Genomic DNA, 27,138 nt, shown 5'->3' with positions numbered 1-27,138 from the left:
ATCATGTAGATACAAAAAACCAATTGTCTCAGTAGCGAACCGCAAGGCAATATTGAAACAAATAGTCTTCGAAAAGGGATAGCAATCAAAAGGGACAACTGACATAATTAAATTAAAAAGGGTTTCCGTTTATGTGTTTGTTGCAATAAGATCGAGCGTCTTACTAAAACGGTTTGTTTCTTTGTTCTATAAAAGCCTAACAAGCTTCCTGCTCTAAGATACCCAAAACTAGTTTAAAGCCCTTATCTTGATTGCGGTTGCGGTTTAAGCTCAAGTAACCTGTAACGTCGGTCTAGTTATTTTTAAAATAATACCCGTCATATGTTCAGATAATCAACATAGGTAATCAGATAAATAACATCACCCACATGCATCGATAAAAATTAGTTGCATGTATCAAGGTTGCAAAACTTCAATGAGAGTGAGTTTTTAATAAATTGTACGAATATAAAATGCGGTAACATGGTTATTGTTAAACTTTTGTGGAAGAAAGTCCGTTTATCAAAGAAGGTTATGTATAAATGCTACGACAAATAGGTAAGAGCAGCAACGAAAAACGTTTGAAATCTAGAAAAATAATCATAATGCGGGTGGAACCGGAGAGCACAGCTAGTTACTAAATAAACTGATGTGCGTGTTCCATATCTCATCTAACCATGCTTACCACCCACACATGAATTTAAAAATAAAACATAATATGCAAATATAAAATTTCCACGCATTACCAAGCACAGATTATAACACGTGACCACAGATTCCCTAATTGGATTATGGAATCGATATACAGCTCAATAATCGATTCGACATATTCGATACTGTTTACAGTACGATTGTATAACACAACGATTATAGTGTTTTGAAATTTCCTCTTTGCAAAATACGATATGGGTATAGCGAAATAATGAAAGCGAGGAAAATAACTGAAATCCGCGTACGTAATAAATTGTGCGAAAAGAATCGTTTTAAAGCCGATAGATGTTGAATGTTGTTCATGTGTTTTTATTGGTGAAATTTTTTGCTTTTATAATATGGGGTGTATCTTCGTCGTTCGGAAATTACAGTAGCAATCACACGCGTAGTATTTAATTAAATTGAAGAAATTTTTTGAGATTTATTTATATAACATGGAACCATTATATTAAGGTGACGACATTTCAATTACGAGTAATAATAATTGAAATCGTCTATTGAAACACTACGAGGTATCTCGAGAAAGCTCTAATAAATTAAATTAAAATTAAATTGGCCAAATCATTTAATTGAACATAGTAACGAGTTTATTCATTTTCTCATTTCCTCGAATTGTTATCTAATTTTACGAGATTTATTTTAAACCTGCGATACAACGTGCTGTGCAATAATATATTCATAATTCAATTTGTGTTGATAATGCCGTGCCTTCCGACCATCAGAACTAACCTTGGACTTCAATTAAACTAATAAGTTGAAAAATTAGGATATTTCGCCGGGCTAGCATAATGCGTTGAATACTAGGTCGGGTCAGGGACACCGCGGCAAGGGACTTAAAACCTGATTAACTTTAGTCGTTAACTGAATCTTGTTATGGGAGAAGTGTGTTTTTCAACATCTATACGGTATAGCTTTTACTCTTCCGCGTATCGATAGGTTTTATGTAAAAGAAGGTCATGTTCCTACTGGATTTTTGGGCATAATAATGCAGCATGGTGACGGTGAAGAATACTAGACAAATTGATAACTTGACTGCTATTATTATAGACTACAAGCCCGCATAGGACAAAAATATGGGTCAAATGAACCACGATGGGACATATCTAGAACGATAGCAGAGCAAAAAATAATAAGATTCATCACTATGCCGTCACTTGTAAGCTGTCCAACTGAGTGCAGATGAGAATTGAAAAGTACAGGTAGACTCGGTAAATTTTGGTCATATATTTTTGTACGGCATTCTTAACCATCGATAGATCCATTAAAAATAATAAGAAACCGCTCAGTGCCGTACAAAAATGTGGGTCCACCAAGTCGGAATTTTTATTTAATTTCCGAGAGTTACCGGGGGTAAATTTGGTCATTTGACCATGTACGGCATCTGTGTCATACTATTGCTATACTGCTTTTAATCCATTATTCCGCAACGCCGTACAAAAATCATGGGGACAAGGGGAAAAAATCGAGAGATGCAATCCCCTCTCTTTCCCCACTCCAGGGGGTCATTTGACTAAGTACGGCTTCGGTTCCAAAACATTATCTAGCACTCAAAAGTACTATTAAAAGCAATGCCGTCAAAAAATAATTGTTCTTTTAAATGTATACCAATAATCATCTTAATTTCATCGAATTCTTGATATAAAGAGCTGTAAGGTCATTTGACCCTGTACGGGAACTTTTTTTTTAACATGATATTGTAAAATTCAATTGTTGTATGGTATTGCCGTTCAAAAGAAACCGTTCTAAAAAAAGTTATAGAGAAATGCAAAACCAGAAATTTTGTTAAAGTTTAAACATCGTAGATTAATGAAATATAATAGTTTTCTACACTTTATCCGTTGTTTTAAATAGTATTAACATAGATAAATTAGGAAAAAACGATGCCGTACATTTTTGTGCAGACCACATCTTTTAGGCTGATGAAAGCGACGAAAGCTACAATTTTAAGAGTGCTTTATGGCCATTTGATACAGTACGGCATTAACATATTTTTACCCAACTACGGCAAAGCAAAAGGAGGGTTATGGTTGTTTACAGGTCATGTATGTATGTTCATCTATTCCCTCGTAACTTCTAAACTACTTATCAGAATTCGACAAATGACATATCATTAGAGGCGTCTGAATTGTTCACTGGATAACCAACGACCAGCTAGCTAAAGGCTATATGGGGTTTCACAAAATCTAATGTGGCGCCCTCTAGCGGACAAAACATACAGAGTAAAAAAATAAAGTTAAGATAAATATGCAGTGTTTGGTATCATTTGAAAGCGCTTTACTTGTACATTTTGAATATGTATATATTACTAGCATTTGCTTGTGACTTTACCTGTATTCATGGACTGATTGCATATAATTCACATCTTTTCGTTCATAGCTTTTTTATTAGTTCATCAATTTAACGGAGTCCATTCCACCTGACTCCGACTTTCCAAGGTGATAATTAACCACCTCGAGCTTCTTAATATTAATGTATATTTATATTTTATTATAAAAATATAAAGCAAATATTTCGTTATATGGATTTTTTTCTTTTTCAGATTTTTCCCCTTTGAACCAACGAAAATGTACGGCACATGAAAAAATATTATCTATGCATAAAATACTTTAAAAATAAATTTATTTCGTGTTGTGTCAAATGACCCCCTGGAGTGGGGAAAGAGAGGGGATTACAACTCTCGATTTTTTCCCCTTGTCCCCATGATTTTTGTACGGCGTTGCGGAATAATGGATTAAAAGCAGTATAGCAATAGTATGACACAGATGCCGTACATGGTCAAATGACCAAATTTACCCCCGGTAACTCTCGGAAATTAAATAAAAATTCCGACTTGGTGGACCAACATTTTTGTACGGCACTGAGCGGTTTCTTATTATTTTTAATGGATCTATCGATGGTTAAGAATGCCGTACAAAAATATATGACCAAAATTTACCGAGTCTACCTGTACTTTTCAATTCTCATCTGCACTCAGTTGGACAGCTTACAAGTGACGGCATAGTGATGAATCTTATTATTTTTTGCTCTGCTATCGTTCTAGATATGTCCCATGGTGGTTCATTTGACCCATATTTTTGTCCTATGCGGGCTTGTAGTCTATTATATTGCATTATCCAGATATTATGGCCCAAGATGTTAATAATTAATTGAAGTTGTATTCAATATACGTGTGAAATAAACATCAATTGCTCGATGTAGGATTAGGGTCGTTACATATTAAGTGACGCGGGCGTTCTCTTATCTAATATATTTACCTTGTTACAGACCTACATAATATATTAAATTAATCACACAGAGAGATTGCTTCCTGTGATTGCTTCACATAATCGTACATAACTAACCAGTAAGTGATATAATATTGTCAAACTTGAATTCAATTCTGAATCTGTATGTGACTATTTTTTTTTTCTTTTGCTCTAAATCCGCATTTTGAGAAATAACTAGCAATACAGCACTGAATCGCATTTATAGTTCTTTAACTATATGGTAGTTTAATTAAATTTGCAAATGTAAATCCAAATAAGTCGTAAACCATTCCCGCACTGCAATCGAATTATTGACTATAAATTATCTTAAAATATACAAGGCCGTTGCTGTTCCACAAATCTTAATGCGTTTGTTATCTATGTACATTATAAAATTGTGTAACTGTTATAGATAATTGTAGCCTGAATTAACCTAGGGCGACCGGTTATAGCGGACATGGGCCAACCGTGATTGCTAGGGCTGCCAGAAATATAACGGTTGCAAGTGCAAGTATTAATAATGAATCGATATTAAGCTTCTACTGATCTTTATCCTTGGATAAAGCTCTTCTTAAACTAAAAGTATTTATTGTGTCTTGAATTGCATTTCTCAATGTTCTACTTGATCTTTTTGTCTCTGTTATGTCCAAATTTTCAAAGATTAGGTCCTAATAAAATAACGCCTAGTTTATTCATACTGCATAACATCTAACTTGATTTATTTATCCACATTCCACTACAAAAATCATTCCGTATAGAGTACTCTCCATTTTTGAGGGCTGTAAGTGGATTGGTTTGGTCAGTCCACACAAAACTACAAAATGAATCATATTTTTTTTCGTTTCACATCCGCACCCAAAAAAGCGTCCAATAGCAATCCAAGTGACTCATGCTGATCTCATCAGCGACGTAGTGGGCAAGCCTCCTATGTTCTTATCATCTCCCTTACTAATTATTTCACTTACTTTTTGTGTCCATATGGTTGAGATTTGGCCTTTGTATATCATTATCAAGTCTCTCAATAACCATTTCATTTGGTGACTTATTGAGCAAACACCTGACCCTATGTGACATCACTTAACCTTTCTGTCTGTAACTATGGATCAGGTTACTTTATCTACATTTATTTATCTTATTGTACAGCGGCTACAGCCCTATAATAACAGTAACTTACAAGTACCGAATATGGTGCAACTACAAATCGCCTAAGGTTTCCCACCGTGCGTTATAAGGTATTGGGCACTTCCGTTGACGCTTCCGCGTGCATCTGTGTGCACTAGGTAATAAGGTCGTTTAGATTATGTGATGGGTAAGCAAAGGAATATAGATGTGATGGTATAGGATTGATAGTGTCTAATGATGCGTAGATTTCATATAGGCAATAGGCATATATGACAATAAGCAATGAAATGATAGGCGAATCAACTTCTCCGATTACCCTTCCATCATAATTATTCTAATTGATATTTAAATAATTATACATAAAAAATATATCATATGCTTAAATATTTTTTTGTCTGTCTACCCTGCCAGCAAAGCTGCAGGTTGAAGCTAGTGAACCGAAGCAATAATAATTATTCTGTTATTTCTGCCAATACCTCAAATTCGAAAAAATAAAACAGAAGATTCATTTACGGTAAAATTTCAAGTTCAAGTGTAAGTTATTTGTAGGTCAATGATATTAATTATATTGCAGTCATCTGTTAAACTAAGGCCGTTATATTTTATTTTGTAGAAAAGAAAAAATGCAGGATGTAAATATTTAAAGTTCATCCTTGGGAACCCTTGTGTTATTGCTCATTTCAATTTTTGTTTTAAATCCTAGAACAGGTTTGAAAGAATGCTTATAGGATCCATCGTGAAGATACGCGTTCATAGAAATTCTAAGTTTCTGGTTATTTCGATTTCGTTCTTGCTCTTTAAATTGTCCCCATAACTTTACCAATTTCATAAATCATAATGCAATAGGTGAAATATAACACGTCTTAAATAATATTCATGAATATTAAAAAGTAGGCTGAACGTAATATATTTTGTAAACGATAGTTGAATTACACTACAAACGTATCATGATAAATTACTTCCTATTATAAGTAAAATATTTGCCAATCAGCAATTAAAATCTTGCACCGAATTGGTTACATTGAATCTGAATTCGATGATCATTGAATGTGGTTATTTCATTTCTGTGTAAGTAAAGAGAAGAGTGAAGGCTTTGCTGGGAAAATCAGCAGTGAAATGAATGCTAAGCTATAATGTTTAAGCAAACTGGTTTCGCCGGTCTCGATCAACAAGCCGGGTAGTAGCGCGTTGGCGCGCAAACCGATTGGTAGTGTGCCGTCGATACATTCTTGTGTTTATGTCATCCTGGTACATTTCAAGGGATAACTTGAAGAACTTGTGAATTTGTGTGTTTGTTTATTTATGGAACATTCTGGATCAAGGATAAGTGAAATTAAAATTAAATGTGAAATCTACGGCTGCAGGTAATTTTGTTGATTTACTTTTCTAGTTTTGTTTCATTATATATGTTAAACTGCGGATGTTAGGTCATTGTTGTTTTGATGTTTTATACCGTAACTTTTTGTTGGGTGCGCTTGTGCGCTATTGTAATGAAAATTACATATTGTTATTAAAATAAATAAATTGTCAAGTTTGGAACAGCTGATGTATCGGATATTGATATTAAAATAAATAAATTGTCAAGTTTGGAACAGCTGATGTATCGGTTATTATGAATGTTCTCCGAGATTCAAATATACGTTCAACCCTCACCCTTCTAAAATTTGTAATTTTACGCGGACGAAAAATAATGATAATTCTGTTGTAAGTATTAAAATTAACATTAATTTAATAATAATTGATCTAATGAAATAAATTGTTTACGTTATTAAAATACGAACTTAAGTAACGTGATTAAAATGTTTTCTAATTTTAAAAAATGAAGGTAACATTTTATACGAGGAATATTTAGTAAATTGTCAAAAACACAAGAAATCCCAGGATTATACAATTATTCGCTAGAATTAAATTCAATTTATTGTGTCGAGAAAATTAATATCTTTTTCAAAGGTACATGAATGATTCATTTTTCCTCTATCTCATGAAATTCTGCGAATTGTGTTCCCGGGATTATTTCGTGGAATAACCTTTGTATAGCTGTGTTATAGCTATATCCTCATTGTAACTAACCGTTATTATATTTTGCTGTATAATTAAATGGATGATTTATTTTTCCTTTTATTTCAAAACTAATTGTTCACTTACGGCTGCGCCGCGCCCGTATCGACTTATCATATCCTATTACACCCTTTAATTTTTATAATGAGTTAAGAACACATTAAAATTCTCAGTTTAGTTAATATTGATAGCCTTAATCTCAGTAGCTTCAAGAAAACATTCCATTAGAAGATAACTAACGAATAAATGTTTCCGTTTCTGCATACACTTGCTAGTTACAACTGCTTTTATTGAATTTTTTGTATTAATAAAACATAGTATCAACAGCAATACATTAGAATGTATCTACTTATCTTCTTATATATAAAAATGAATCGCAAAATGTGTTGGTAAGCGCATAACTCGAGAACGGCTGAACCGATTTCGATAATTCTTTTTTTATTATATTCCTTGAAGTACGAGGATGGTTTTTATGTAGAGAAAACGTAAATATGTACCACGGGCGAAGCCGGGGCGGACCGCTAGTTATTTATAAGTTTTAGGTACCTACATAGGTATAAGAGGCAAGGTTCTTAGAATGCTTATTTGAAAACATTATCAGGATCTGATTTCATATTGAATAGTTGGCGGTCGAATTGTAATAACATGTCATATGGTTAGGGAGCCAGGTGCAAATTTGGTTAACTATTTCCTCTCAAGAGATAATTCGTCAGACGCATGAGAGTATAGTATTATAAAGCCTCGTGAACGTCAGCTGGCGCTCGGTTGGGGGGGTGAGCGGTTGTAGCCTCCCACGCACATAGGAAAATTTTTTCCATTTCCTCTCAGCTAAAAATTTGTCGGAAGCACTTTAGAATAGGCAACACCTCAAAACGGGGCGGGGGGAGGGGGAGGGGGAGGGGGGGAGGGGTAAAACCCCCCCTGTGATGGGGGGGGGCGCGGAGCCCCCCCCTTTATTTTATATTAATTTTTTTAGTTTGAGGTTAATTTCACACTTTAAAGTACCAATTTAGTGTAGGTTACACCTCAAAAGTTAAAACCTACGTAGTTTTTTTTTTTTGTTTGAGTGGGAATCGCCCTAAAGTCGCTTCTGGCACTCGCCGGCCGCTGCCGCGGCACGCTCGCTTCGCTCGCTCGGCTCGTGCGGCAGTTCAACAGTTAACCTAACACGCTCGTCGCTTCGCTCCTCGCTACCTATTTGAATACTAAAAGTAAAAGTTAATCGTTTTTAAAAACTGAAGCAAGTGAGCTATAAAAAAAACATTAAAATGTATCATTTATACTCTATGATAAGCAAGTATATTTGTATTGCTAATCTGCGATCTGCGTAAATAAGGATTTTAACATTAGGGTATTATTTATTGCTAAGTTTAAATAATAGTGTATTATTTATTGTTTAGGGAAGCAAGTAATTAATAAAAAAACAAAAAATAAATTTCATAAACATATTTTATTACTTTTAACAACTCTTCAAAGCTATCTAAATGACTTTTTCGAATGTCCGTACGCCATAAATATTCTATTAACCAATCTTCAAAGTTTTCTTTATAGTTCACTTTGTGAAACCGTCGCTTCAGATTCCGCCACTGGCTCTCTATGTGCTGGGTGTGTGTCCCATCCTCAGCAATAAATGGATTTTCTGGATTACTGTGATTCACTTTCTTATGAATATATCCATGAGTCGGCAGGGAATCGTATGCACGCCAACAGTCCGTGTGAATTATGGATCCCTCTGCGACATGTTTCTTGATCAGAGGGATCAGTACCTCTGCCGACCTTTCATTGTTGGGACACACTTCGAGTCTCAACTCATTTGTTTCATCGTCGACCATACCCAGCACCCAGTGACCTTCGACTCGACGACCTCTATTATATTTTCTCCTCCCAAATTTGCTTTCATCTAATTGCACTACTTTACCAGGTCCACCAATCTTTGGCCTTTCTTGCTGGTTCTCCAGCTGGTGGACCACTACTGTCTCCCGGCAATAACTGTACCAATCACAGATTGTTGCTTCGGAGACTGCTATGCCACGTGACCTGGAGCTGCACTCAATTCTGGCTTGATAATAATCATAGTCACGGGCATAGCAGTACATTAGTTTGAAAACCACTGGGAGTGGCAGCTTAATATTTTCAAACCAGGTCCCTATCGACCTGGCAACCATTCGTTTTTTGCAGCTCTTTGTTCTGCAAACAAATGATCCAACCGAACCTTTTGATGTCAAAATAGTCATTGGGCTGCGATGATATCTGCAGTTCTTGGTTGCTGATATTAGGCCTCGATCTTCGGAAAATGCAATACATTGCTCTACTGTTCCCAGCTCAGCTGTAACAATAAAAATAAAATATTACAAACATTTATTGGTAGTAAACTGCTCCGGCGCTGCGGGAAGTGCAGCCCCTTCACCCTTGCGTAACAAAGCACAGTCACCCATGCTCGCCTCCGCAGCTTCGGCTTATTGGTCGCCTTCGGCGACCAGCCTCAGCCGCTCCGGCTCACACAGGTGCCTGCACTTTATTACAGCGGGCGAGGGCTGCACTCCCTCCGCGCCTCCGGCTTTTAAAATACACTCTAGTTGTGTGACAGACAAGACCAAGTGGAAGTGGGGTGCACTGATTCGGATCTGTAACTCAAAGTGACCTAAATCCACCCAAAGGAGACTGAATCTCAATACAGTCATACAGCTTAAACATACCTAAAATGCGCTCCATGTTCCACATATTAAGCACTTCCTCTGTGTAGAGGTGCATGCGCTTTGGAGCACGACCTGACGAAGCACGGCTCCCTGAAGGACCCGGCCCACCACTCCCCAAAGGGTTCGGCGACGCCAAGATCCCGCCACTGCTACAAGATGGAGCCGGTGGCTCATTAGAGTCCATCACCGACTTCACCACACTACCCCCCGGAGGACCCGGCGGCTCATGAGAGTCCAACGCCGATATCACTTCACCACTGCACGATGGAGCCGGCGGCTCAGTAGAGTCCAACACCGGCTTCACACCACCACTCCTCGAAGGAGTCGGCGGCTCATTAGAGTCCAACGCCGACATCACTTCACCACTCTCACTGTCACTAGACATGGCAAAAGCAATAGGAATATTCACAGGGACTCAAGCGATAACACGGAACACCAGCACTACGCGAATCCAAGCTGCGAATGAATAACAAAATGGCGTCACTGGGCGTCTTTTAGCACATTTTGACTAGGGATGTCAATTCTTTACAAAAAAGATCGATTTTTAAATCGTGTCGAATCGTTACTTGATAAATCGATTCATAAGTGAACATGGTTATAAATAGAGTTTGTTTGTTTTTGCCAATCAAGCATATTGTATATATCCGTAATATTGTGATTACATTCAGCTAATTCTAAATATATTTTTTTTACCATAAAAGAAAAAATCGAAAGTCGATTTTCAAGGGTAAAATATCGATTCACTGAATCGATTCAGTACAACATATCGATTTAAAAAATGGATTTATTTGGTCCGAAAAATCGATTCTCCGATTAATCGATTTGAGATCGACATCCCTAATTTTGACATTTCATGGTAAAGAGTAACAGTAATCACGTTTTGTTTGCACAGTTGGAGGTTATATAACATTTTTTCAAAAAAATATATCTCAAAAACAAATGCACTCCGCACCTTGATATTTTGGTAAATGATACCTCTTAACCATACCTATCTACCAAAAAAATAACAATTTAAAATGAGGTGTTACTAGTTCTAAAGCTGAGCCCGTCAGCTGGTGTCTCGAACATGAAAGTTAAATTTAAAGAAAAATTTATTTTCCGTTATTTCCTCTCAAACAAAAATTTACCTGATGATAGCTTATATGTAACTGTGGATAAATATATATGTCAGCTGGCTGTATCTTGGTGGAAAAACCGTCAGCTGATACGGGAGGCTACAACCGCTCTTCCCCCCAACCGAGCTCCAGCTGACGTTCACGAGGCTTCATAATACTATACTTTGATGCATTTTACTAATTACCGCTTGAGAGGAACTTGGTCATAAAATCTGCTGCTGGCTCCCGGACCAATAGTAAACCACAACATAATAATTGTTATGACTACTATGTAGTTTCAAAAGAATTGGTGCAATAGTTTTATGCCATTTAGCAACAACTACAAGCTCAAAAACATAAATTTAAAGAGCTATAATTGTAACCACGTCGTCTTTATTACTATATGTGATTCTTATTAATATTTCATATGATGTTAATGGCAATTTCTATTAATTACGCTTATTACGGCATCAAAGTAAACTCGCAATATCATAGTAAGTATAATGTTTGGTACAAGAAGCGACTTTCTTCGATGATTCATGACACTGAAGATCATTAGTACGTGTGTAGTTTTTGTTAGTGAAAAATAACGAATGCCTTTGAAGGAGACTTATCTCGATAGGTTACATTTGTTACATAATATCCGATGGTTTTGAAGTGTAATAATCTGGGACTATATTCACAAACCTCGTAGGGGGAACCTTTCCTCTTTTACACCGAATTTCGTAAAATTCAAAGGATTTTGGGTATTAAAAAGAAGTCGGAATGTTTTATTTCATGATAACACATTTATATTTTAACTGATAACCTCATTGAAATGCTTAAACTTGTAGAAATAATTGTCTTTATAGAAATTAAGTTCCAAATTACCGTTTTCATCTGAAAATTGATAGCAATCTGATGTCTTCGACCTTCTACTGAGGTAAAGGAAGCCTAGGACTATTGATTCAACATCAAAGCTCCGGATTCCAAGGTATACAAGTAAATTATTAAAAAAACAAAATACCCGACTGCACACTAAAAAAAGAGTGATTGAAATGAATCTAATGATACCGCATACATATTTTTTTAAAGGGAAATTTAGAAAAAATATTATTATGTCTTTATCCCGTGGGACTTTTAGGATAAAATGTATCCTATGACACTCCCGTAATCAAGACAAATCTAACGATACCTCATACATCAAAATCCATCAAGCCGTTTAGGCTACAGGTGGTCACAAAGGAAAAGACATACATACATACTTACATACACTCGAAAAACATTACCCCTCCTTCTTTGGCAGTCGGGTAAAAACAGGCTTACTACTTGATTGACTAGAACAAGATTCTTCCAATACGTAGGTATTCCGCGGGAGGAGTAAAAAGTCAAACAATAGACAATTAACCTCTCGGAATGCTCTGCGGAGATGAAGATGTGTAGTACCAAGAATTTTGTACTTTTTAATACGATCTTATGATCAGCATACCTTGTCTAAATCGTCAAGTCTGATTTATTTAATACTAGCTTTCCACCCGCGGCATCGCCCGCGCAGTCAAAGAAAAACCCGCATGGTTCCCGTTTCCGTGGGATTTCCGGGATAAAACCTATCCTATATCCTTTCTCGGGTATCAAAATATCTCTAGACCGAATTTCATGCAAATTGGTTCAGTAGTTAAGGCGTGATTGAGTAACAGACAGACAGACAGAGTTACTTTCGCATTTATAATATTAAGTATGGATACCTACTCCTTATTTCCTTGAAAATGTTTAATACATGCTTCATCATTCAGAACTTAACTGTACTGGATTTACCCGTAGGTGTAAAATGATAGGTAGTAAAAACTAGTAGTATACAAAAAATCGACCACTATTCGTATCATCGCACTTAATTAATATTGAAGCTCATTAATTCAAGAATGACAACAGAACCATAACAAAAACAACTAATCAATAAGCAATCAAACCGCCTTGAATATATTTTTTATCACAGGAACATAATGAGATATGTATTTTAAAAGTCATTGTCATGTACTTGTCTTTTAAAGGTATGGTTTCCTTAAAACATGTACTCTTAATTCGTCTGTCATTACACACATACACAGTACAGCTCAACCATACTCGTAATTTGAGCTATACACGGCTGCACTAAGTCAATTTTTTAAACGATCAAACTTAGGAAGATGTTATTAGAGCCTTACAGAATCATGTATTGTTATGGCCATTGTGTTAAACCAAGACAATCTACGACCATAATCTCTGAGCCTTAACCTTCCCGTCCTCCATTTGATTTGGTGAAAGAAAAATTGAAAACACGTTAAATGTAGAGATGCTGTATAAATTGTTATCACATGATGTGTCTACAAATTTTCTGTAATATCCAATGGAAAACCTTGTTAAGTTTAAATTTGCATTCATTCATATCACTGAAGTAACTCCATATCGTGTTACAGTTTACGTAAGTGTTCATTTAAATGAAAAATAATGGCATAATTATTAGTGTTGTTTAGGAGAATCAACTAAGTGTGTCAATGAATAATGAAACAGATGATGAAGTAATTTCAGAACATTGCTGTCAAAATTTTATGAAGATACCAAGTTGGGTAGTGGTCAGAGTACTAATATTCTAATACTTTGACTTGTTAATCCGTCAGTAATTAAGAAAGTACCCCAAGTACAAAACTCCATAATCGGGGGACTGAAAACGTAAGTCTTCTCACGTTCCGGTCGTTATTGAATATTGAAGCCTGGAAGTTTGAACGCGACTCCAATTAGTGCGGCTTTGTTATGCTGGATCTCGTAACCTGGTTTGAGTTGGGTTTGTATGAGATCGATTTAATCTTGAATGCTGATGTTGGAAAAGTTAACTAAGATAGTGACTTTAATCCGATCAGAGATGTGGATGAGTTACATGTAAGCTCTATCGAGAGGATATAATGTTCGGACTGTGGACATCAAAATTCATCTGATTCCAAGTAAATAAAGCAAGGAGATAGCGATCGGTGCGTTTAAAAATATAATAAAGTAGTTCATGGCTTGCCGTTATGGTCGGCTATTTTTAGACACAAACACTCGAAGCATCAACTAATTGATTGCAGAAGTATAATGTATTGTAAGACACGCTACAAGATTCCTTCACAAAGTTATAGCTACCAATCAGCACAGGCATAAAGTTGCTATAAATAACGGGTACAGTAACATTCCCGGTCTTACCATGTTTCTCGATAGATTTTGCTCTGATCTCATCAGTAGATATGACTCGTCACTTGCCTAGTGATCTACATATGTATATTATTCCCCTTTACACTTGACTTCATCCTTATTAAATGTAAATCAAACATCCTTCCTGATTTGGGCCAATTGGTGCTTATGGAAATATTGCGAATAAAATAAAACTAATCGAACTTAATATTAATATGAGTGTAACTAACGGACCGTCTGCTACTTGAATAACTTCTTATTAGATTTTTGTAAAAAGCTTTTTTTTAATTGTTGGTAAAAAGATAAATATTTGTTTCCGAGTCAAATAGTATCACACAATTATGTAATTTTGGAATGGTAGGTAAATTGACTTTTCTCATATCATCGTCATGTACCTATAGTTTAGTAATTTAGCCAACGCTAAATTGGTTCACCTACTTTACCTTACTTTTTTTAGACTACCTGACCTACTTCTACACGCGTCCATAAAATACACAACGTTTCTTCCGAAATTAGTCCCAGCTTTCCATCATTGCTTGTTGACACATTTGCCGGCCTCCTGTAAAAATTGAAAAGTTGGAGTGGAACAAAAAAGTACTCATTACTCGAGTGTCAAAGAACCCACCTACCGTCCTAACATCGTTACCGAGTTTTAACTCAAAGGAATTTTTTATATGCTTTTTCCTCTTTCTGGAACATTCTATTCAACGTGTAAAACGTTTTGACTTTCACACGTGCGTGGTAATCTCTAGGGAGGAGTAGAAAAATATTGTGGTGTTTCTTTAATGTTTCCAAAGTGGTATTAGAACGGTTGGTGTTTATTCGATAAATAGTTTATCGCTGTATCGGTTTAGCAAAATGGGTTTTATTGTTTATGATTGTGTATAAAACTTTATTTTACACTGTAATATTCGTATTTGGTGCAATGCAAATTTTTAAAGTGAAACTTTTATTATATCGTCTCAAACTTTTTGGTCTGTGTAGCGCATGTCGCGTGACGGTCGAACCGTACGATAATAATTATCGTACAAATACGATAATTTTGTGCCTAAGTTTCACTTTTACCGTGGTTTCATAAAACCACACAACATTTTTTTTTAAATAAAACAGTAAACTTTTCAATAGTGATAAAATGATGCTAGGTAAGGAAGATGTATTCGAAAATGAATACATGACTTGAATTCTATAGTCTATTTAATTTCGCACAAAATTCTGAAATTAAAAAGGCAATACCCAAATTAATTTCAAGACCGTCCGTGATATTTTGTTCATAATAAACTTCAACTTTTAATCTATTAATATTGAATACTTTGGGATAATGCGGTATTGTTGAAAAGTAGGTCGATCGAAAAGCTTAATTAGCATTTTATAACGTCCACGAGCCTTTCAACCCACCTGGGACAACAGTTTGTAATTAGGTGTCTGTTTGCCTACTTAACTCTAGTTTTATAGCGGTATTGGGTAAATGAAATTTGGTAGAAAGAAAAATAGAATGGGAATTTTAGGTTAACCAGGGCCAAGGGAATAAGAAAATTTAACGAATTAAAAGAAAATATTTTTTACAATTTGTAAAAAATATTTTCTTTTGTATTAAAATTGGATTTACCGATCAAAAACAAACAGGCAATTATGAGATAATTTTCTGCAAATTGAATCGGAATTTGAAAGTTAGACCTTAGTGATCCAATAATTCTTCAAATCCCTTAGGAATTTATGTAGCTCCTCTGTCTTTATCTATTGAAAAGTGACGTCATGAAAATAAACATTTTGTGCTTCCATTTTCGAATTATTCTAGAATGTCACTGATGACAGGAACAAGGCCATAACACAGCGTCGTTGAACCTGTAAATTTGACAAGGCGGCCATTGTGAAAGACAAACTTTCGCAGTATATCTTGCTAATTGTATCTCATAGTAATGACGTCATACCATGAAAATATAAATTTTACCTTCCATTTTCAAATAATTCTAGAATGTCACTGATGACAGGAACAAGGCCATAACAGAGCGTCGTTGAACCCGTAAATTCGACAAGGCGGCCGTGGTGAAAGACAAACTTTCGCAGTATATCTTGCTAATTGTATCTCATAGTACAGTGTCGGGTGCGTTGAACCGCTGAATATGAGACGAGCCATTAGCGTGATGTTCTGAAAGCATTAATCACTTTCCATACATTTTTTATCAATGGTTCTTTATAGATCCCTTTTTGGGAGGTTATAGACCTTATTTTCTGGCATTCAGGCGATATTCTTCCAATTTCGGTAGATAATTTTCAGAAATCAAGTTATAGTTGTATTAGGCTATATCATTTATATATTTAAATCAACTTGAAATCTCGGTGATAGTTTTCAAGTTTGGATATAATCGCGAATATTCGCCGCCATTGTAATATCATAATTTTGTTATGAGATTGCGTGCAAAACATTACGGTATTCAATTTTGTTTAATAGCCTTTTATATCACGTAATATTTTTACCTACACACATTACCTTTACTGTTTTTGACAAATATAAAAGAGAAATAACTTCTCTAGAACATCCCGCCATTAACATGCGATTTTATTTTATCACTGAAACATTTACATTCGTAAAAAATATGTATTCGTGCCATACTCAAAGGGCCATTCTATTAAATTGAACAGTTCGATTTCAATCGTCACGTTCGAAGTTAAATATAGTTGACCAGCCAGATTGATCCGGAATACTATTTTTTGCTCCGAAGAGATTTAGCTTTCTGATACTTATGAAATTTCAAATTGTGTAGACAAAAAAAAACAAATCTTCACACCGTTTATAGGGGAAATAATGCGATATGAATATGAATTTTGACCTACCTTGAAATCCCAAAACGCTTTATTTTCTAAATTTCCCGTAAATAACAGTCTATCCGTGTCCGTGTCAGAAGTGCGTAAACAAAAGAATAGCGACACGCCAAACGTAATGGCTGACAATGTCACTGCTTCGCTCCCAAAAGTCACTGACTGAGAACCCGTTAGATCACGCTCTGCTGTTCATGACGACACTGTGAACTTTACACTGGGAGAAATTTAATATGAGGTATAAAGTTATCTTGGGAAATGGTGGGGTTTACTTTTTTTATACGGTACAAAACCATGATCGATGATAGGTTATATTTGGATATTATCAAATTCAATTTTGTTTTTGTAAATATCTTTGATGGAAATCAAATATAGATTATGATTTATGACCTAAAAAACATGATCGAAATATATTTAAGAAACATGTTTGCACTAGACAGTTAACTTGCGTATGTTAATAATAAATTATAATAATAGACATCGTGATAAACGAAAGATCATAAAAATAATCCAAATATAGTAATATCACAACACACATTCGATAATTTTAAATATCAATGTATTGTGTAGCATTTAATCGCAAACACGTTTTTCACCAATACCCACAACGCTCATAATTCGCCAAATATAAAAGCAATTATCAGATTATATCCGCAAATATGGTCTTAAAATAATTCCCAAATAAACACGAGGTAATGTGTTACAGTTGAAATATTGATTTACCCAACATTGCGTCTTTTCAAGGTTAATATCTGAGTCAGTTGTCTGCCAGCACTTCCTTGGATCAATGTCGGCTATTGTACCACAAGTAAAAGTCACGGCCTTGGCTTGTTTCAATATTGAAATCGGACCAACCAATTTATACAACGCTGTGAATTTGATACTCTGATGATACGCAATTTGGACGAAATACTGTAAAGACTGGAAAAGGAAAGGAGGAATTACTTTTGAAAGAGGAATATGGCCGTAACTATAGAAGTTGCAACAACAATTTTAGTTGTTTGAAATTTGATATCTTATGATGCGCAATGTGAACTAAATAATGAAAAGACTGGCAAATTAAAAGAAGAATAACTTGAGTGAAATCTAGCCGATTTGTAGTCTAAGTTGTGACAACATTTGTGGTCGTGCAATACGAATGCCATCAATATCGTTGGAAATGTAACATCCTGTATCAGTGCCAAACTTTTGTTAATACTTCTGGCCATAGATTTATGCCATCCACATTTCCTTATAACGTGAGATGTTTAGAATAGTGTTTTGCATAGCTTAAAATCTATAAAGATTTATATAATCTTTTCATAATAACGCATGAGCGTTATTTGGTCTAGAAATTCATAGCAATAACACAATACGTTTCGAAACTATTAATGGAAGTCTAGCAGACAATTTAGGAGACAATGTGATTATTTTATCGATCATAGTATTCTGCCCTCTTATTTCGTCTATTTCTATGTCGCTATCGTTTTTATTCTATTTATAAGCGTTCCTTAAGAGCTAGACAACAATGCAAATTCACTTTACCTCCGTTGAATCTATTAAGTTTAAATGAGCGTGTCTCGTAGACTTCGCCCAATATTTCGTTGACTATGTAACATTATTATTATTTATTTTGTTTGACTGAATTTAAAATGTTAATTACTTCATTAAAATGGATAATTTTAAAGATATTTTAAGTCACGGACCAGTCAACGCACCTACTAGCCCCAATGAATGCGTATGAAGGAATTTATTATGAAATCCATTTCTTAAAAATTCAAAAAAATACATATTAACTGTTTCCAATAAGTTATAACTAGAAACTTGTGCATTAACTCATCACTACTAGAAATTCCGTTTGAATAAAAACTAACATAATCTATGAATCCTAACTACGGATGGTGTTAATGATAATAACTGCAAGGTGAACATTAATAATATCTCTGAAACTGTTTTACTGGTGAGCCGTGTTTTTCCTCGCCAGGTTAGATATACATAGGTTACAGTTGGTTCTGTAAATTGTTTCTAGCTGTACGTTTGTAATTAGATTGTATATTGTTGTTTATGGCTTGGAGCTTATTCAATTTACATAGATAGCGCTTGAGGTCGTTTTGTCCTCAATTAAAAAACCTAAATATTTATAAATAAATTGGTTATGTAGTGTTTCGTCCCATCACCAGTAGGCAAAACACTAGAAATATCTTCAGGTCATAATATAGGGCATAATACTTTGGTTATTATCAACTTATGTATTTATTATTCAGCCATGGCTTTCCCACTGCTGGGCAAAGGCCTCTCTTCCCTTCGTCCATGTCTTCCTATGATATTATCAACTAGACATATCAAATACTTATGTGAAAATAATAGTTTAGTTTCATAGTAACTTAAAAAAATACTTTGTTTAAAAAACCCGAACTAAAATCGGATACATTTTGAACAGAAAGAATTTGCATAGTTGATTTTATAAACTCATAAAAGCGTGTTACGTCATCTTATCATAAACACAATCTAAAACTGTACAAATGTAAATGCGGTAAAAAGAAAGGTTGCTATTCATAATTCTAAGCGCTATGCAAACAATACTAGCTACTTGCTTAAACATCTGTGTCCATATTAGTGGAGCTAACACCGTTTCAGCAGAGTCATCGCCCGCTTCCTTTTGTGGATTTTATTGTAACCACTGTTTAACTGGTTAGTCAGCATTGCTATTCTGATCTTTGTTTACGCTATCATCGCTATTGTAAGGTATGTTTAGCGTCTAATTATAGTTATTGCCATAAGCATGTTTGCTATAATAATTGTTGTGTGGGTGTTGGTTTTTAATTGCCATCGATTCGTACAGTGCGAACTTAACTGGTTGTGTATTTATTTGGTTCAGTTTGTCCGTGTTACTTATCATTGTGTTGTTATTTCCAACAGGAAAGTTGACATTGACGGAAAATTTGTTTTGAGTCATATTCTTTGGGTAGGAAAAATACATGACTATCCCTTTAGTGGAATGACTAGTCTATTTGTCTATTTTCAGATAGGGTTACGATAACTAACCTCAATCTCAGACTGAATAGATGATTTTATCGTTGTTTTCAAATCTACTTTATATTATGTGTCACCATGTCAATTGAACATGGTTTCTTTGCATAAATATAACATAACTACTTATTTACAGTATACATGTCATGTAATTATTATAATGGAACAAAGAACCTTCAACCAGCATAAGCATTTGTATTCTGTTTCGTCTTGTTTCAAAACTTCATCCAATTTTCTAATCTCGTCATTATACGACATACAATACGCGGCCTTAATATGTCATGCACACCGCACCTTAATGACGGCCACAAACGTGACACGCCCAAAGTACCGTATGCAGTTGGAATAGAGTTCAATTTTGAATTATTTGGAGGTACTGTTGCCAGTATTGTAGTAACGCTGTCGAGCGAATCCAGTAATAGTATTCAGACCACACGACAACGAGAGGTATCGGTTACAGATGATTATACAGCTTATGTGGATGGTACACTCCTGGATTATATGACATCCTAGTACTTTCAGAGATGGTATAGGGATTTGAACTAGTTGAACATTTTGAATACGTAATGCGCAAACTTAGCTCAATAAAGCATATAAATGACCTGATACTAAGAATTTATCTAAAGCAGGTGTTTTCAGCAAGGTAAATTGAACCAGTTATTTCGAAAACCATGTAGTTTAAATAAATACAACGTTAGCAGTGATATTATTTACATTAGTAGCGGTTTAATACCAAGTACGTTCAATTCTCAAGGCTCTTTGAAGGCACAAAACACATATTCTAGACCATTATTTGCTGAACAAACATACGATGGAATTCAATACGATACTAATGTCGCAAGAGCTGTGCTAAGCCACTGCAAATTGTATTTATTATATAGACAATTTATTTTATACAATTATAATCGACTTATCGAATTACACATACGTCTTCAGATCAGTAGTTAGAACAATATTATGTTCTTGCCTTAATATTTTTTTTATATCTAAGCTCATCATATGAAATGAAGGATTGATTTTTTGTTTGTTTGTTGCGGTTGAAAGCAAAAACTGCTCGGTCGATTTTAATTATTTATTATCATCTTACTTAAAATGCTCAATTCATATTGAATAACGGCTATATTTTTTCATCCCGAATCTACTTTGGTGAAGCTGCTGCGAACAGCAAGTTTAGTATACTTAATAATGTGATGTTATATATTATGTAGTTTAGTAGACATTATTTACTATCTGCATGTTACCACGATCGAAGTTTCAAACAACTGCGTCGTGATTTATAGTATTGATATCACGTTTTGAACATACCAGACTATCTCACATACCTACTGGCTATTTCACTTAATAAATATCACAAATACATTTGAATTTTTACCCGGCTGTGTTAAATGGAGGGTTATGTTCTTCGAGTGTATGTATATTTCTTTGTATGGCCTGCAGCCCAAACTGCTGGATTATATTGACTTATGAGGTGTCGTTAATCATCAGAATTGTTTTCACTATTGGACTAAATTGTCTGAACAGTATCTATCATTTTAATAGTTTCAATACATTTATAGGAATAATCCCATTCGAAGGCTAAATTACTCGTGAGCTAACTAAACACAATATTACACGTGTTCTGCCCGAAGGGATTATGTAGCCAATAATATTACTGAAATAATAACAACACCTCTAACATTTAATTAAATAAATATCTTGAAAATTTTAGCAATTTCCAGACCATATTATATGTCGTTTTCATCGATATTTTAAACCACAATGCTACAATTTATTAGCTGAAAAGAAGCTGGATAGTGCTGGACTACTTTTTCTGGTTAATAAGATTTAAAAATAGTCTGCAATCAATTGATTAAAAGATATAAAGCAATTAAAATAATTCCTACAATCCCAAAAAGCGCCTTAAAAACAAACACGTAATTCCATAATGGTTCACCAAACACAAGAAATAAATAAACCCCGCAAATATATATCTTCGTACTTCTAATTCAATCGTTCGTTGCTCCGATAAGTAAGAAGAAGCGCCCATAAAAGTATTTTTAAACTTGAATAAGTTCGCTAAGTCCGGAGCTGTGGCCCTTTACGAATTTATCTGCCCTCGAATGGAAAATTTGCTGAAATCGTATTCCAAAGTGTATTTCGTTCAACTTTTTGTTTGATCATGCCTATAAATACATTACCCGTGTAATTTTTAATGGAAGTTAAATATTGTTTTGTAGTATCTATTGAGTTTTGGGCGTGAGACCGTTTACTAACTTGGTTTTACGTAAAATTCAAGGGTTCTGGGTTTGATCTTCGATGGAGACAAATAAAAAAGAGCATCGAAAGCTATCAGCTTTCGATGCTCTTTTTTCGTTCTTTCTTCGTCCTATAAAGATCAGTATTTATTAATTTATCAATGAAACAAATGTGCAATACATCATCTTAAACATTTCCTCCATCAATTGAAATAAGTGTAGATATAATTTATAACTTCGTTAACTGCAGTGCTATTGAAAACTTCGCAACAGTCCAATTAATATTATTAATTTCTAATGAGACATGAATTATAAGCAATTAAACCAATTATCTTATAAAGACTACGACCTTTATATAGACGTGATCCGCATACACGTACACGTACTTTAACTTGACATATAGGTACTTATACTTGATAACTATTAACTTATGAGTCAGATGTACAGGTATTAATCACGCATGGCATAATCTTTGTGGAGTTGTGTATATTTTAGATGACTCAACAAGTCAACGGGAGATAAATAATATGCATCGTAAGATAAACAATTTCTTTGCTCGTATTAACACGGTAAGACTTCTGAACATGAAACATTCTCTTTGATCTTGGAGTGTAATGTATGAGATAATATTTTATTTGTTTATAATACAGAGTCAAATGGTTACTAATTCTATTCCAGTTGTTACGGTGTATTTTATTTTTGTTAGCATCGGGTTTGCAGTATCTCTGCTATATTTAACTGTAATTTTAAACATTTTAGCGTAGTTTAACTATCTTTTTTATAAATATGTACTATTTTTATTACCCCCGATTTATGTTTAAGTATCTTATCAGCGCAATCCATATAAAAAAGAAAGGCAGTTGATATCTTTGAAGTTCTTCAAAAGGCTTGTGAAAATTGTTATTTTGTCTAATAAATCACGACTTCGTGGTATAGGTAAAGCATCATAAGCCATAGCACTATTATGAGCCTTTGTATTTCAATCCGTTTGATCTTTATTGTGAGACTGTACTTAAGTTTAACTTTGATTTTATCCTCAATGTTGGCAGCATTACTCACATTATAACTGACCCAAATTTCTTAAGCTCTCGGGTTACCTTATAATCATATTTTATCACAATTTTGCAATTTCGTCAGCAATCTATAAGTCGCATTGGATTAGGTAAGGTTGACGTAAATTGTTATGTTTTTGTAAAGCCTTTCTAGACTGAAGGTCAGGACCTGGATAACTAATGAAGTATTCAATCAAATATTGGGGCAAAATCGATTTGGTTCCAGCACTAATTGATGATACGAAGTTTCTTTCTAGCCTGTAATTGCTACAGTTATTAATGTTCGGTTTAGACAGATGTGTTTTGATTTAAAGTACTTACCTATTTTAGAAATAGGGGATGTTAACGGCATAAATGTAATGTAGTCTCTGTATGGGGAGATCACTTTATACTTCAGTCTTATGTGTCGTGCCGTACGTGTACGAATCGTGATGTACAATACTTCTATCGTTGTTGAATTTCAACCAATAGGTGATCCAAGCAGTTTATTAGGAAATGGATAAAGAAAAAGCCCAAACTCTTACTGTAATATATTATTAACTTATTTATATTGCTTTTAATCCTGGACGAGTTACAATATATTAATAATGTTTTATTTTTGTTACAGGTAGACAGATGTAGTCACCTTATGAACTACGAGTGATATCAATCGGCCTATATTAGGTAAGTGTTATTAATACATTTTAATAATCGTGATGAACTTGTGTAAATACTCATAGGTTGTTCTAAAAGACAATATCTACTATTTCATCTCTAATAATTTCATATTTTCTCATATAAATCTTGCGTTATAACTAAAGTAGTATGAAATTAAAATTTTCCATTTATGAGAGTGGCCGTTTTTCAATTATACTCACATTGTACGAGAGACAATGAATTTTCTTCATTCTACTTTAAGTCCAAAAAATTAAAAAGTTATTTCAATTTGTTAGACGGGCGAACATCAATTATGTATTACAGCACTTGTAGAGGATTGAAAACTCATTTAGTAGGAATACCTTTCTTCATGGCTTAGTTCGTATAGACGATTTTGATTAAATATGGTGATGGAGTTGGATTCATTAGATGAAAATCGGACTGTAGATTTCTTGCTAACGGCCATACGATAAATGATGCCCTAGTAGCGCTTTCCATTGTATGACTGATTTCCTTTACAAGTTTTTTAGTGTTTATTAATTTTATTAAAACGTTATACTCAAGAATTGATCTAGAGTTTACGTATTACGTATTATTATTTAAGTATTACGGGTATTTATAGATAAAACGATACCACAGTTACATATTTACTAAACCTTACCGAGAGAAGGAAATGGAAACAAAAGACAACTATGTGGAAACAGGATTAATTGAGAAGGAACTGAGATAAAGTGTAAAACCGTGTTAACGCTGAACCGTTTGTCGACGGGCCAAATTAAATTTTAATTAACGAGCACAAAGTATAATTCGGAATGAAGCAAAACTAAGAGTTAATTATATGAAGCCATTAGCCGTAGTTGTCTGCACTACTATAGAAAAAAATACCTAAATATATATGGTTTAAAGAACTAAAAAACACGTTTTAATACCTCATGAAATTGTTGTTGTCATCGATCCTTAATATTATGTGTAAAAAATTTAGATACAACATACCAGTGAAGCTAATATTATACTCGTTAAAATTGCTAGATACGCAGTCCTATAGAACCAAATATTTACCCAAAAATGTCTATGTACATACTATATTGTGCTCATGGCAATCCTCGAATATCAGCTACGGAGTGCGGGATGAAGGTTCCGCTGTCAGAATATACGGAAAATGGAAATGTGTTTGCAATATAGCGGAGTGCTGCAAAAGACGCGCCTATTTCGACGTCTTCTTTGTGTGGGGTCGGTGAACTTTCCATTATACGGATCGAGATTTGTCGCTTTGCCTAAACATTGTTTATCTTAGAATTTATTAAAGTCGCACTTGATATGTTACGCTTTTTATGATGTAGAAATGAAGGAGCTAAGATATCACTGCTATATCTTCTGTAAAAGTAATATTTTGCCAAAATAAGAAAGATTCGGAAAGGAAATAGAATTGTAAGATCTATATCTCCAGCCCCATAGTAATAAGTTGTTTCCCTTATTGTAATAATACCGAGACCCAAATTAATCGACCTTGCCCAAAGGGCTAAATAACTTTTATACAACAAACTAATTAGCAAGATCCAGAACAGTTTAGAACATAAAGAAACTTGTAATTCTCCCATTTACCCTTAATCAGCCCTTTTCCTATCCTACGTATTTTATGAATAAAACCAATTTAAATACTTTGGCTTTAATTTGAGGGTACTCCTCTCCTTTAACTGATTTCTCTCCTTACGTCTGGTTGTCTGGAAGAAATCGCTATATAGCGATAAGACTGCCTATTGTTTTCATTAATTATTCGATTATGTTTCATTTTAAAGGTTTAGAGCAATAAAGTATAAATAAATAAATATCCTAAAGCAAATCAAAGAAAATAATTACCCAGCAAAAAGTGAATGGTTGCTCCGGCAATATTGTTCGCTGTTTTTGTGCGCATTTAATGATATAAACGTGTATTCTCATTTGGTAACGAGCATTTTGGCGACCGTGAGCGTCTAACCGTAACAATTGTAGCGTAAGAGATGGTGGAGATTTTAAAGATGTAAATTTTATTTATTTAAATGAAAATGAAAATGATTTTTTATGCCATGGGAATGTGAAATCTTAACTTTGAAATTTGAATGCATGTTTGGAATTTAAATTAAAATGTTATATTAAATGCGTTATTATTTATTATTATCATCAAATTTGATGTTTTTAAGTTCATGTTATGTAGCTAAGAATAAATATAAATGTATTAAGAATAGAAAAAATTCGATCGCCTCGTGATTCGTCCCGCCTCGTGATCGAATTTTTTCTATTCTTAATACATTTATATTTATAAAGCATTTGAATGCCATTAAACCAAAAATATCAAATCCATACTAATATTATAAATGCGAAAGTAACTCTGTCTGTCTGTCTGTTACTCAATCATGCCTTAACTACTGAACCAATTTGCATGAAATTTGGTATAGAGATATTTTGATACCCGAGAAAGGACATAGGATAGGTTTTATCCCGGAAATCCTACGGGAACGGGTTTTTCTTTGAAAACGCGGGCGAAGCCGCGGGCGGAAAGCTAGTTAAGAATAAATACTTAAAGACTTTGTTAGGTTAGTAGCCGTAGATGCTCTAAATGCTCTTAAACGTAATTGTTTTCCAGAAGTTGCCCGTTTTAAAAGTTTACAGGGTACTATGTACACATAAAAACTTTTAGAAGCATTTTCAAACGTTCAACTTATGTAGTAACTATTTAGTAATCTATGCTTCAACTTCTTTCAGAAGCGCTTTTAAAGTAACATTGTTTTAACAATTGCGTACAAATTTATCATATCTGTCTTATTGGGCACTATTCGTACATAGAAACTTTAAGAAGCTCGTTTCAACCATCAACTTACGTAGTAACTATTTAGTAATCTATGCTTCAACTCCTTTTAGAAGCGCTTTTGAACGTTCAACTCCTATTAGATATATTAGATATATGTACAGATTTTTGTTCACCATCTCTTGTACATTTAAGTGCAGTTTTGGTCGGTTTAATCGGACACGGCTGTGATGTTTCCACGTCCAGTGTCTTACTGTTTTCTAAAACATAAGAGGGAAAGTACAAAAGTGGCGCGATTTCCATATTACTTTCACTGATTGATACCGTTTAGTTTATGTAATTATGATGCACATGCTCTTTGTATCGATACTCATTAATTGTATTGCTTTTTTCTTTATATAAGAGTTTATGTCGATACATAATGCATGATTATCTCGATTTTGTCGGATCTTAATTGAATGTGGTTTCAGTTTAATTTCAATGTTTATATTTGGTGCGATTTCGTAATAATAAATTCAGAGTT

The 27,138-nt window shown here is 34.3% G+C and overlaps 2 protein-coding genes across 6 annotated transcripts in view; one reads left to right on the top strand and one right to left on the bottom strand.

Moving 5' to 3' along the window:
- The window catches only part of LOC149488070 (uncharacterized), a 91,867-nt gene that overhangs the window by 23,824 nt on the left and 40,905 nt on the right, over positions 1-27,138 (top strand). For 2 of the 5 annotated variants that reach the window (XM_089696930.1, XM_089696929.1), the window contains exon 2: positions 23,805-23,860. The gene's annotated coding sequence lies outside the window, so the exon portion shown is untranslated. Of the gene's footprint in view, positions 1-6,223; positions 6,430-23,804; positions 23,861-27,138 lie in introns of those variants that run through there. The other 3 variants (XM_089696928.1, XM_089696932.1, XM_089696933.1) reach the window with 3 other exon arrangements.
- LOC149488071 (uncharacterized) lies at positions 8,522-10,196 on the bottom strand. Its single transcript, XM_089695796.1, has 2 exons — positions 9,812-10,196; positions 8,522-9,441 (listed from the first exon to the last, which is right to left on the bottom strand). Exons 1-2 carry the CDS (start codon positions 10,194-10,196, stop codon positions 8,528-8,530), a joined length of 1,299 nt encoding a protein of 432 aa, XP_089551922.1. The 3' UTR covers positions 8,522-8,527.

The sequence above is a fragment of the Colias philodice genome, chromosome 6 (genome assembly GCF_061535455.1).
Source record: "Colias philodice isolate Cphi_HAF_F1 chromosome 6, ilColPhil1 Martin Lab GWU primary, whole genome shotgun sequence".
In the NCBI taxonomy this organism is placed as follows: Eukaryota; Metazoa; Arthropoda; class Insecta; order Lepidoptera; family Pieridae; genus Colias; species Colias philodice.
Note: the sequence above shows the minus strand (reverse complement) of the source record. Positions and strands in the feature narration are given on the sequence as shown.